General features: G+C 37.8%; 1 protein-coding gene and 1 non-coding gene across 2 annotated transcripts; one reads left to right on the forward strand and one right to left on the reverse strand.

The window, feature by feature from the left end:
* Positions 1 to 3,917: 3,917 nt before the first annotated feature.
* LOC124899075 lies at positions 3,918 to 4,023 on the reverse strand. Its single transcript, XR_007056214.1, has one exon. It is a non-coding gene; the product is annotated as a small nucleolar RNA R71 (small nucleolar RNA).
* A 1,022-nt stretch (positions 4,024 to 5,045) lies between these two features.
* On the forward strand, positions 5,046 to 5,501 carry LOC107871969. Its single transcript, XM_016718806.2, has one exon. The coding sequence runs from the start codon at positions 5,046 to 5,048 to the stop codon at positions 5,499 to 5,501; it is 456 nt and encodes a 151-aa protein (XP_016574292.2).
* Positions 5,502 to 14,402: the final 8,901 nt, after the last annotated feature.

The raw sequence follows: 14,402 nt of genomic DNA on the forward strand, positions 1-14,402 counted from the left end.
TATTGATTATACATGCTCCTCTTTTGTTCTAATTGTATGTGATATTATGTGTATTTGTATCCCTCTCTGGTGTGTTGTTGTATTATTATGTATGGATATTATAGAGCTGTTAGTGCAAGCAGTGTGGGCTACCGTTGTGGGGCATTTTCTGATTGCAGGTGACATGCTCTTAGTGTATATTTTGGATGTTTTATTTACTACTTTGCTTGGTCGTCCTATGATACCTACTGAGTATAAGTGGATCGTACTCACACCTACTGCGCTCTTTTGGTGTAGGTCCTAGATCGAGTGCATCTTAGATTGGGTAATTTTGAGCGCCTTCAGATTTACTAAAGGTAGTGGTTGGACATTCATGCATCTGTATTTCACCTCTATTTTTCCATAGTAGTTATTCCTTTATTTATATTTGAAGACAGATGTTGACCTTGTCTGGGTATTTCTGATTTATTTGGCACATGGTTGTATTAGTAGTTCTTATACTGTTGACACCAGTTTTTGGGAGTTATGTCTTCTATATTTATCATACTTGTGTGGCTTAACTTTGTTCTAGAAGCCTTACCTTAGGATATTTTTGTCTTTTGCCTTTTGCATATCAGTTTGGGTGATAATCTTGCTTGTCAAAGTACGCCCCGACAAGTGCACACATGACCCTTGATTTTTGGGTCATGACAAATTAGTATCAGAGTAGAAAGGTTTCATTGGTGTCAACGGTATAACAATGAAATGTCTAATAGAGTCTCACGGATCAGTACGTAGACGTCTGCATCTATGTTCGAGAGTTTATAGAATGTCTTTAGAAAACTTCCCTTATTTTATTCTTTGCCACACGATGGTCTTTCATATCTTGTGTTCTAATTTATGTTTCACTCTTTCTTCAAAGATGGTGTTGACTAGATCTCGCAAGGTCAGTAATGGAAAGCTTGCTTTTGGAGAGAGAATTCAGTGAGAAGGAGAGCCACGCATAGTGGAGGACTCGAGGAAGGGGATGGGCCTGTGGTTCAGCCCCATCTAGGAGGAGTGCTAGGAGACTCTTCCTTGAGCATCGTGTTGAGTAGGTTGGAGGAGTGAATTTTTCTCCAGTCTTCAGAGTTTGTCTGCCCCAGTTTTTGAGGGGTTATTGGTACTTTTATTGACATGTTTAGAGGGTTCTCCTTGCGTTATGCCGGGTATTCCTCGAGTTCAAAGTGTGGATCCTCCTAGTGCACCTGCTTCTATTTTGGGTAGCTCTCAGACCCCGAGTCCTATTCCTATTTCAACACCAACATCTAATAATGGTGTTTTGAGATTGAGAGTTCAGCCTATGTCTATGTTACCTCCTTAGATAGGCTCTCAGCTTGGTAAATTCAGCATGCCACTACTTGTTGCATGTACTATGATATTTTCTGAAGATCAAAAGAGGTTTGAAAGATTTACTCATTTGGGTTCTCCTAGGTTCAGTGATGCTATGGACGAGGATGTCTATGATTGTATGATTGATTGCTGAGAGAAGTTGCATAATTTAGGTTCGTTGGAGTCGTATGAGGTTGCTTACACTACCTATTAGTTGATAGATACAGCTAGAGATGTGGAGATTGATTGTTGGTTGTAGACCTATAGAGATGTGGAGGTTGATTATTGGTTTTAGACCTATTTATGCTCTTGAGATATTGTGGGATCAGTTTACCGATGCCTTTCTAGAGAGATTTGTGTCTTACAACCTACGAGATTGGATGCGTGATGAGTTTGACCACCTGGAGTAGGGATCCATGACTGTAGAAGAGTATGAGGCATGTGCCCATGCCTTGTCCAGATATTCCTATGCTAGTATTTCCATCGAGTCTAAAAAGATTCGAAAGTTTGTGAAGGGTTGGAATGTCTTCCTTCAGTTGTTTACATCATATATGGTTGTATTAGTGCACTTTTTTAGAATATTGTAGATCAGGCTAAGATGACTGAGGGTATTCTTTGGGCATATCAGGGAGGTGCCAAGAAGGTATACCATTTTGGTGAGTTCAGAGGTCGATCTTCTCATGAAAGAGATTTCAAAGGTCTAATGGATATCAAGGTAGGCCAGTGCAGGTGATAAGTGTCAAATTTTCCACTCATCTATATCCAAATTCATGCACACTCTGCTGAAATTATTGTATATATGAGGTAAATTCTTTATTGAAGTACATTAAATCCCATGGTTTGTATGTTTGCAGGTAAATGGATGAAAAGGAGTGAACTTGAGTCAAAGGGGAAAGAATACACAAGCTAAAAATCTGGACTAGGGATCGACCCTTAGGTACCATGATTACGAGGGGATCACCGCAGTCACATGAGTCTCGAACGTGGTCAACCAAGAGTAATCACAATGGAGTGGAAATTTTCCAAGGGCAAAATTGTAAATTCATGGAGATGAATCCCAAAACTCAAAAGCATAAACGCTTGCACAATTAGGATATCTTGCAACTAATTTTCAAGTTTTGAGTAGAGAAAAACATTCCAATTTCGGGAAAGAACAATTGTAGTAAATTCTCAAGAGATTTTAGTTGTAATTCGAAATTGAAGTTTGGATTATTCTTGCTGGATTCATTGAATGTCAAAATGGGTATATTTCTTTTCTCCAATTTTAAGAGTATCTAAAATTCTTTTCTTTTGGGTTATATGAAATTAGGTGGTTAACTTTGTGTCGGTGTTAATTGTTAGTCCAAATAATTAGTTAAGGAGGTTGGATTTTGCTATTACTCTAGGTTTGACTTGAGAATTATGGGTGAAACCCCCAATTGACTTGGATCTCATATCATACTTGAAAGGGGGATATAGGTGATGAGTAATAGTAGACTACACTTTAATTTAGCTTCTCTCATGGCATGATCTTAGAAATAGGGATGTTGTGTGGGAGTGTTATGTTCATAAGAATTATCTTAGAATAAGGATGCAAGTATGAGGTTATGGGTTGATGAATTTGTTATGCTCATGAGGTATTTGAAAGAATCTATGAGTGAAATTTGGTGTTTTGTTGAAAGACTAACACTAATACCATAAACCTAGCCTACCCAAACCCTTAACTAAAACTTAGACTAACCTTTGATTACCTATACATAAGAGACACCTAAGGTACAATAATCCCAAGATTTTTCTTAATTTGATTTACTAATCACTTGTTAAATTCCTTATTAGTGCTAGTGTGTAGTTTTGCGTAACAAAGATTTACACCCCCAACCTTACTTTAATGTTTAGTTTTAGTTGCGTAGTATGGGTTAACTCCTAGTTAACTCTCAATACTCAAAAGATGTTAAAAATAAGCTTGCACTCCTTGTGGATACGACCCAGACTCTTGTTGGGTTTATATTAATGATGACCGCCTTGCATCATAACAATGGTGTAAGTTGAGCGTTATCCAAAATGGCACCATTGCAGGGGAGTGAATCTTAGTTTTCTCTTTTGTGGTGTTGTTAGTGCACGTGGGTTACTTATAGTGCTTTTTTTTTTTACCTTGTTTGTTTCTTTTGTTTTGTTAGGTGATTTTCATAGTAATTAGGACACCATAAGCCACAATGGGAACAATGAAGACTCATTTGATGGACACCTCAAGGATGAGGATCATCTTCATGATACGGGGCGTGCGAGTGCAATCCGCATCCCACTAACCAAGGGAAATAGAGTTCTCCATGTCACTAGTGTAATGCTCCATATGTTACAAATGAAAGGTCTACACGGGGGGTCAAGCACACGAAGATGTCAACTTGCATTTGAGAAACTTCATTGAGGTGCGTGATCTGTTTGATATTGCTCATATCACTGAAGAGTCCATTCGGTTGAGGCTTTTTCCATTTTCCCTAATAGGTGAAGTGATTTTGTGGTTAAGATCTCTACCCTCTGAGTCTATTACTTCTTGGGTCGAAGTTTTGGAGGCCTTTTTGGATAGATATTTTCCTCTGTATAGAATACTTCAACTAAGGGACAAGATCACAAATTTTCTTCAACTTAGTGGTGAGCCCTTACATGAGGTATGGCAAAGGTTTAATGACAAGCTCATACAATGCCCGAACCATGAAGTGCCAGAGAAGATTCTTCTCCAAATATTTTATAGGGTATTAGATCAACTCAGCAAGACGGTGGTGGACAATGTATCGGGTGGTTCTCTTGTGAAGTTGTCCTACACTTGAGCAAGTCACTAAGAAAAATTGGGGATGGCATACTAGGAATTCTGAAGTAACCATAGGGTCCCCCACCGCATCTTATGTTAACAAAGAGCAAAGAAAAAATGATGAAGAAAGGGATAAAAATATGGCCAAGGTGATAACCCAATTGGAGTTCCTCACTAAATACGTAATGGGAGAACCAACAAAAGCTATCAATGACGTGGCCTCTCAAGGTGCCAAAGGTTATGATGAGGATGAATCTAAGGTACTCGATGAATAATAAGGATGTTGGCAAATTATACAGGGTTTTCTGCTCCGCCTATCAAAGGCAAGGCAGGAATCAAGGTAGGAATAATCCAGACTGAGATCATGATTAGCGTGATAGAGAAAAAGATAGAGATCATGATTGTAGGGACAAGAAGTGAGGTTATCATAGATATGTTCCCCCTCATGATCGTGTTAAGGATAAAGAATCAAGCTCGGTGGATCCAAAAAAATTCAAAACCAAAGATGATCTTACTCAAATTTTGATGCATGTTAAAGGGACCGACAAAATGTTAAAGGAGATAAAGAGTGACTTTTATCAACTTAACCAAATGGTTACTTCACATTCGGTTTCCATCAAGCATTTGGATACACCAGTGGGACTAATTTCTACCCAACTAAATGCTAGGCCAAAAGGGGGCCTACCTAATGACACGGTGGTAAATCCTAAGTGATGGCAATTGTTACTAGAAGTTGTAAAAATCTTGGCGAGCATATGATCGAGGTTAAGGAAAAGTCTCTTGATAATCAAATGAATGCAAAGATAAAGCGGTACAAAATTCCAAGTGATGTTCTTCAAAGTCTTTTGAAGTAGGGGTTGAAGAACCAAGGGTAGTTGAAAACAATGATGATAGGGAGGAAACTCCTAAAGTGATTGATGGTTAAAAAATAATGGGGGATGAGCCTCAAAGTGTACCATTTCCCCCAGTGAAAATTCCTCTCCTTTTTCCACAAAGATTAAAGAAGAAGAACGATAATGAAAAGTTTAAGAAGTTTATAGCAAAGCTTAGCAACCTCTCAATCAACATCCCATTATTGGAGACTCTTCATGAAATTTTGGGGTATGCTAAGTTGATGATGAACTTGATGTCGAAGAATAGGCTTGTGGATGGTGAGACTATTGAAGTGACCCATAGTTGTAGTTCCATTATGTCCAATGCCATGGCTAAAAATAAGGAAGACCTGGGTGCTTTTACAATCCGTTGCTCCATTGAGACCCACAAATTTGACAAGGCATTATGTGATCTTGGAACTAGCGTAAATTTAATGTTATATGTGGTGTATCAAGGGATAGGGTTGGGTGCTCCTACACTGACCACCATGAGATTATTGATGGCGGATTGCTAGATCAAGAAATTGGTTGGAGTGTTATACGATGTATTGGTAATAGTTGATAGATTCATTCTCCCAACGGACTTTGTTGTCCTTGATTGTGAAATCAACCATGAAATACCCATAATTGTTGGGAGACCTTTCTTGGCAATCGAAAGGGATCTAGCGGTTATGGAGCATAGAGAATTAATATTTCGAGTGTATAGTGATGGAGTCTTATTCCGGGTATGCAAAGACGAGAAATAACCAAGCGGGTTATAAATGGTCTTGGTTATTGCTGTTAGTGATAAAGGAGAGGAGGTTGGCTTATATCAACTCAAGAACCCAACTTGAAGATTGAACAACATTGTGCCACGATGCTAAATTAGGCATTGGATGGGAGGCAACCCATCGATGCCACGAAAGTGGCCCATATTATTTAAATTTTGATTGTTATAGTAGTTTTCAAGTTGGTTTTGATTAATCCATAAAATTATGGTACTATAAAGTGTGTTTGAGAAATAGAGTAATGGGAATTATTGTGGAATAGAGTGAAAAGCCGAATAGCTAAAATAGGGGACCTGAATCAAGCCTTGGTTACTATGATTTCCATCACCGTGTGATCGCAATCACGTTTACCATGTCATCACAATCACAGTACTTTGGCCGCAATCACGGTCCAATCAGTTTTTAAATATGAACAATCACCCCAAATGATTTCCCCCACACTTTCTTTCAAATTACTCATAGTTGCACCCATTTTTACTTGTGTTAAGAGCATCCAAAATTTCATAGCATCCCCTCTGCATCTCTATGTCTGGTATGTTACCTAATTCTCCTATTGTATGCATATTTATGGGGCCTAGAATACATGTTTAGGGAAATGGCCTAAAATTGTGGTTTGTATGCTTAATCTTGAGATTAATTGAGCTTGTTTGGTGTGTTGTCTATTGTTATTGGTGTGTGCATTGTTGGAGAAGTCTGGAGTACCAAAAATTGTTTAAAATTGATAGTAATAGAATGTGCACACCAAGTGTTCGACGAAATGCCCGAATGAGTTGCTTGATAGTTTTTCTAAGTTTTATAGGCATTATTGAGTGTTTAGAAATTGTGTTTCTTATTCTTAGTGTCATTTATTGGTTATGAACACAAATTGGTATAGAAAATTAAAGTCTTGGTCATAATCATTTTAGTCCAACAGCCTCAGGTACCACGATCGTGGTCACCCTATTATGATCTCAGAATCATGATTGTCTTCTAGTGACCCTCGATCGTGGCATCTGAGAGCTGAATATCAACTAGGACCAAAATCTTGAATTCTCATTTTTAGCCTAATTTTGACCAAGGAACCATCTCTCAAGCTTAACTAAGTCACATAGCATAGTTTTCACACGATGATATTATTTGCTAATGCTTTGTATTTCTGTTATATCATCAAAAAGAACAATGACATACTATGATCAAACTCGCTTCATGTCCCCTGAGTTCCAAACTCTGTACTATGAAGACCTCCCTAAGATAAAGATATTCCCAGAGTGAGGCATATATTTGGACAAGGTATTGGAGAAGCTCTCAGCCTTTCATGACAGATTGGTGGCCACTGGGTGGAGTTATTTTGCCTCGAATCCATGCTGGGAAAATGAACATTGGCTTATAGAGTTCTACACAAACCTCAACGTAGTATCTTTCTCTAACCTAGTTATAAGAATTTAGGGAAAAGAAGTCCACTTTGGCACCGAGTAGATCAACGACATAAAGTCCTGTGGGATGCTGACATGACACAGTTTGAGGCAAAGGGTTATGGACCGGGGAGATGGCTAGTTGAGAACTTGTGTCCTGGAAGAGAGGTCCCGTGGGTTGCTATGGAGATGGGAATATCATTGCATGATTTCATGGCTGAGGCTCGGATCTGGTTAGCTATCATTTGTAGTTGGGTTTCCCAATGCACTAACATGGCCTATGTCCCGGATATGTGATCTAGGATGGTCGCGTGCACTTTGGATAACATTTTTTTAAATGTTAGGTATATTGTTTTGTTAGACATGAGGCATTTCAAGAACAGAGGTGTCTCCCTATTCATATTTTCTTTCTTGATCACAAAACTGAGCATGAGATTTGGCGTTAAGGAGTACCCTAGAGACACTTGGATATGCCCAAAGAACCCCATTTACCCTTTTAAGATTTGGGGTGAGGGCAGACTTGGATAGAGAAAAAAGAGGAAAATCGACTTGGGCAAGTTGATATATGATGACATGGACTCTTGCAGGCCATCCACAGTAGGGCCATTTAAGGAGATCTCAAGTGAGATGATAGCAATCAAGGAGCTTGTATTTGGGTGGCTCACGGGGCCTAGAGAGCCTTCTACTACTTACCAGTCTTATATTGCATAGACTGACTATGAGCGGTTTCTAGCAGGCTAAACAAGCAGAGGCTACAATATCTAGTCTTGAGAGGGCCTACTCATCCGTAGCACGGTCATATAGGGAGCTACGGGATTCTTATGACAAGATGAGAAAAAGAAAGAAGAAGAGAGATAAATTTTTCACTTGTATATAAAAAGAGGTGAAGGGCCTGTGAAGGTTCCTAAAGCCCAAAGAGAGTCTTCATTCTCCCAGGGAGGATTCTGATGATGAGTTCCCAGCTATGTGGTCAGACTCTGATGATGTTGAGGATGATGCCGAGATCGAGAGCAATGACAGTTCTTGATGCTGTTACAGGGAGCCCCTTTCTCTTTCTACACTTTCATGATTACAGAGTAAGGACACTTCAAACCTTTAGTTGGGGGTTCCCATCTTCATATTCATTTGATATTTGAATCTTCGATTTGTATGATTTGGGTATTTAATTAGATGTTTTATGATTATTTGGATGATTTTACTTTATTTTTATTAGGTTGTAATACTGGGAACTCTGTTGGTGCCTACATTTTGTGGATTAGTCATTTTTTCTTCATTTTGAGCTTGTATTTGGTTTTAATAATGATGTTGGATGATCTTTTCCCTATGATAGATTGAGTGACGACATTCTTAAAGGAAAATCTTTGTGTTCTTAGGTTTTTGAGATATAGATGCAGTAGAAGTCTGAGTATCTATGGCATCATAGATTTGGGATTATGCTTATTCCTATGGTGAAGCCTGAGTAGCCATATGGTTTGACCTTGTGGGAACAGAAATATAAAATAACGACTTGATTTGGTGATAATGATAACCATTCTAGCATGGTGAAATACAAAGCAATCATCCCCCCTGTCCAATTTTTTTTTTGTGAAAATCAAGGGCATGGACATGAATGATCTTGTAACAACACTTTACCTCCTTTTATGACTCCAAGGTCTTTAGTTGGTAGTGTATGGTAAATAGATCCTTTGATCTCAAAGTAGGAAATTTTTTGAGCCTTCTTGAAAAGTTTGTATACCATGTTCGGAATCATGATCGTAGTTCAGTGATCCGTGATAGCAATAATGTGATCACGGAATTTATGATCTGTATATCAACCAGGACCAAAATTGTGAATTTATATTTTCAGCCCAAATTTGACCTAGGAGCCATCTCCCAAGCTTAACTAAGTCACATAGCTTAGTTTTCACACTATATTGCCTGCTAATGCTTTGTGTTACTTTTATGTCATCAAGGAGAATAATGGCAGACATGATCAAACTCGCTTCATAGCCTCTGAGTGCCAAACTCTATATTATGGAGACCTACCCAAGACAAAGCTACTCCCAAAGCGAGGCCTGTGTTTGGACAAGGTGCTAGAGAAGCTCCTGGACTTTCATGACAGATTGGTGGCCACCGGGTGGTGTTATTTTTCCCTGGATCCATGCCAGGAAAATGAATATTGGGTTAGGGAGTTCTACGTAAACCTCAACATAGTATCTTTCTCCAACCCAGTTATAAGAATCCGGGGAAAGAAAGTCCACTTTGGGGCCGAGCAGATCTATGACATAAATGGCTTATTGGATGTTGACATGACATAGTTTGAGGCAAAGGGTTGTGAACCAGAGAGCTGGCTATTTGAGAATTTGTGTCCTGGAAGAGAGGTCCCATGGGCTGCCATGAATATAGGGATATTATTGCATGATTTCAAGGCTGAGGATTAGATATGGTTAGCTATCATTTGTAGAGGGTTTCCCCATGCACTAACAAGACCTATGCCCCAGATGTACGATCCCGAATGGTCACCTGCATCTTAGAAAACATTCTTTTAAATGTTGGGCATATTGTGCTGTCAAACATGAGGCATTTTAAGAGCAGAGGTGGCTACCTACTTATGTTTCCTTCCTTGATCACAAAATAATGCAAGAGAGTCGGGGTTGAGGAGTACCCCGAGGATACTTGGATATGACCGAATAACCCTATTTACCTTCTTAAGATTTGGGGTGAGGGTGCACTTGGAAAGAGTAAAAAGATAAAAATCAACTTGGATGAGTCTATAAATGATGACATAGACTCTTATCGGCCATTCACAACTGGGTTGTTTGAGGAGATCTCGAGTGAGATGAGAGAAATCAAGGAGCTTGTATATGGGTTGCCCACGGGGCTGGAAAGGATTTCTATCACTCTCTACTCTTATATTGCATAGACTGAGTATGAGCAGTTTTTGATAGACCATAAGGAGTAGGGGGGCACTATCTACAGGCTTGAGAGGGCCTACTCGTCCTTAAAACAGTCACACAGGGAGCTAGTGGATTCTCATGACAAGATGAGTAAAAGGGAGAAGAAAAGAGATAAATGTTTTACTCGTATGTAGAAAAGGGTGAAGGGCCTGTGGAAAGTCCTATAGCCAAAAGAGAGACTTCCTTCTCCCAGGGAAGATTTTGATAATGAGGTCCTAGATATGTGGTCAGACTTTGATGATGTTGAGGATGGTACCGAGACCGAGAGCAATGAAAGTTCTTAATGTGGTTATAAGGAGCCCCTTTTACTCTTTCTATGTTTTCATGGTTATGCATTGAGGACACTGCAAACTTTTAGTTAGAGGTAGCCATCTCCAAATTCATTTGATATTTGATTTTTTGATCTATATGATTTCGATGTTTATTTAGATATTATTATGTTTATTTAGATGAATTTATTTTATTTTTATTGAGTTGTAATGTTGTGCACTCTGTTGGTGCCTACATTTTGTGTATTAGTCACTTTGTTTTCATTTTCAGCTTTTATTTGGTTTTAATGATGATGTTGGATGATCCTTTCTCTATCATAGATTGAGTGACGACATTCATAAGGGAAAATCATCCTGTTTTTGGGTTTTCGAGCTATAGATGCAGGGGAAATTTGAGCACTCGTGGCATCATAGATTTGGGATTGCCCTTATTCCTATGGTGAAGTCTCAAAGCCATATGGTTTGCAATTGTGAGAGCTAAAATGTGAGATAATGGCTTGATTTGGTGCTCATATAACTATTCTTGCGTGGTGAAATGCAAATGAAGCATCCCCCCGATCTAAAATTTATTTTTGTGATAATCAAAGGCATGGACGTGAATGATCTTATAACAACATTTTACCTCTTTTTGTGACTCCAAAGTATTTAGTTGGTAACGTATGGTAAATAGCTCTGGTGGTCTCCAAGTAGGAAACGCTTTTTAGCCTTCTTGAAAAGTTTACATGACATGTGCGGTGAGATTAGTCGCTTAATTCTCATGCTTACTTGTGTCATCTAGAACTTGCCTTGTTAGTCTCTCAAAGCTAATCTTGATTATGTATGGTTGGTGAAATGATCTTAGGCCTTCTTTGTGAACATGGAAATCCACTTTAGCTTAAAAAGTCTATCCGTAGATAGATAGCATCCCTAGTCACCTATTTGAGCCTTTGAACCTTTCTTTGGAAACTGCATTACAAGCCATGAGCCATTTGAACTTTATCCCTATTTTTAACCCTACCCTCCTTGAACTTGAAAGTGCAACTTAAGGCTAAAAGTCTAAGTTAGGGGTGGTGAATCTTGGAAGAGGTAACTTTGGGCCACGGTATTATATGTGAGTGCCTAAAAGTTAAACAATGAGAACAAATGAGTAGGAAAAAGAAAGGATTCAATAAAAGAAAGAAAAACATGAATTGCACAAAAGAAATAGATGGAAATAAAATGCTTTCAAAAGATGGGTGAATTAAGGTAGTGAAAGTAGTCACATTGTGAGTTGGAAATGAATGAAGTGGCCCATGACCTAAAGTTTGATCGTTTGATGTAGAGTTCAAAGAGGGTGTAGTCACTTTGATCCCAAATGCGTATCCTACCCCTTTCCCGAGCCTACATTACAAGCATGAAAAAGTCCTTCAAGATCTGCAACCAAGTGCATTTAAGTTAGTGGCGATTAAAAATAAGGGCAAGCATATGACATGATACTTATTTGCATTGAGAGATTCTTTTTGAGAGTAGTGCTTGCAGTTTAGTCCCTTTTTGCATGATGGATACTTTTATGTGTGGGATTTCCTTTCGTAATGTGGAATGTAGAATAATTGAGGCAGGTGAAGTTTTTTCCTTCCAAAAATAAGGCAAAAGAGTGTAGTTGAATCATTATTGATAGAGAGTCACTTCTAGAGAGTTAGTGGTTGTTGCTTGGTTGTTCTTAAAAGTCTTTAACATCCTTGAAAGTGTGATTAATTTTAAGCGTAGTTGTGCGAATAGCTTTTCCCATGCTTGAGGGCTAATTGGTGGTGCTAATTGAGTTTGGAATCATTATAATCATTTGGTTGTATGATGGGCTTATAATTGAGTAGCCTCATTTAATGTGGAGTAGTGTTGCTTGAGTACAAGCAAAGTTTTAAGTTGGGGGTGTTGATGAGTGGTAAATTTGCCACTCATCTATATCTAAATTCGTGCACACTACGATGAAATAATTGTATATATGAGGAAAATTCTTTATTGAAGTGCATTAAATCCCATGGTTTGTATGTTGAAGGTAATTGGATTAAAAAGGAGTGAAGCTGAGCTGAAGAGGAAAGTAAAAGACTAAAGTGCTTGCACAAGCTAAAAATCAGGACCAGGGATAGACCCTCAGCACCACAATCACGTCCTGAGGGTCACAATCATGATTCGATGCCAACTCAAGCCTCAGTGATAGCGAGGGGATCATCGCAATTACGTGAGTCGCGAATGCGGTAAACCAAAAGCAATCGCGATGGAGCAGAAATTTTCTAAGGTCAAAATCATAAATTCGTGGAGCTGAATCCCCAAACTCAAAAGCACAAACCCTTGCACAATTAGGGTATCTTGCAATTAATTTTCAAGTTTTTAGTAGAGAAAAACATTCCAATTTTGGAAAAGAACAATTGTAGTAAATTCTTAAGAGATTTTAGTTGTAATTCGGAATTGAAGTTTGGATTATTCTTGCTTGATTTTCAATGGGTGCATAGAATGTCAACATGGGTATATTTCTTTTCTCCAATTTCATGAGTAACTAAAATTCTTATCTTGGGGTTATGTAAAATTAAGTGGTTAACTTTGTGTGGGTGTTAATTGTTAATCAAAACAATTAGTTAAGGAAGTTGGGTTTTGCTATTACTATAGGTTTGACTTGAGAATTATGGGTGAAAATCCCAATTGACTTGGATCCCATATCATCCTTGAAAGAGGATTATGGGTGATGAATAATGTAGACTACAATTTCATTTAGCTTCTCTCATGGAATTATCTTAGAAATAGAGATGTTGTGTCAGAGTGCTATGTTCATAAGCATTTTCTTTGAAATAAGGATGCAAGTATGAGGTGTTGGGTTGATGAATTTGTTATGCTCATAAGGTATTTGAAAGAATCCATATGGATCGAGTACTATGCTGATACGGTACATAGACTTAAATTGTTCCCTACAAGGCATGACTAATTGGGCAAAATTAAGTCCCTTAGCATGTGTGTACATATTAATACTTATTTTAAAAGGTTGTGTGGTTTAACAAGCTGTTAATGAGCAAATGGTTTTCTAATTATGAGGTATAGAAGGACATAATTGTTACATATGGAAAGATTTTTAGTAGCAATGTGACCGACATTAAATTTTGATATTGCTACTTTATTGATTTCTCTTGCAATATGACCGACGTTAAATTCTGATATTATTGTGATATATGAATAGATCAGATGCCACGAGTCGTCATGGTGATGACGGTGATCATAATAATAATATTAATAATAATAATAATAATAATAATAATAATAATAATAATAATAATAAAGGAATTTTTAATAAAGTGATCCAAAGTGATGAATCCAACAAATAATTCAAAAGAAATGATTCTAAAGTTTCAATAATTGAATTAATCCTTCTCAAGAGTATGTATGAGGTTTGTTAATGAGACTTGAGTTCTCTAGCATGAGTTACTAAGATATGAGTTGACTTGTATTCCTTACTTGATTGTATCCTTGAGATTGATTGTGTAACATGTACTTGAAAAAGTGAAATTATGTAATTACTTTCTATATGTTAGTCGACTTGCTTCATTTATACTTGTTGTAACCATAGCTTACCTATTGGCTAGTTATCATTCTTTAATATGATAAGAAAGTATTTGGTTGTTAGTCCGAGGGTTTAGTATGGATTGTTTACGTGAATGTGAGTAATGGAAGAGGTAAGGTGAATAGCATGGGATGGTGGTTGATGGTTTGAATTAATGAGGCTCGAGCATGTTAGTATTGAACATAACATTGATGGAACTGGAAGAGTAGTTGGATGATGTAACTTAAATAGGTAAATAATAATGTTGTACCAGAGCTGGATTATATTTCTATCAAGATATCATGATTTTTTTTCTTTAATTTTATTCTATGATTATGTGATTAACACTGGTCGCTTGATGATGCCTACCTGTACATGTGTTTGTACAAACCCTACTTTTCTATATCTCTTTTTTGGGTATAGATTGGAAGCAGGTTAGTTTTATAGTTACTAGATGGATGATGATATTAAATACCAACTTTTGTACCTTATTCCTGGCAAAAGTGGAGTCT

The sequence above is a fragment of the Capsicum annuum genome, chromosome 5, assembly GCF_002878395.1.
Source record: "Capsicum annuum cultivar UCD-10X-F1 chromosome 5, UCD10Xv1.1, whole genome shotgun sequence".
Taxonomy (NCBI): domain Eukaryota; kingdom Viridiplantae; phylum Streptophyta; class Magnoliopsida; order Solanales; family Solanaceae; genus Capsicum; species Capsicum annuum.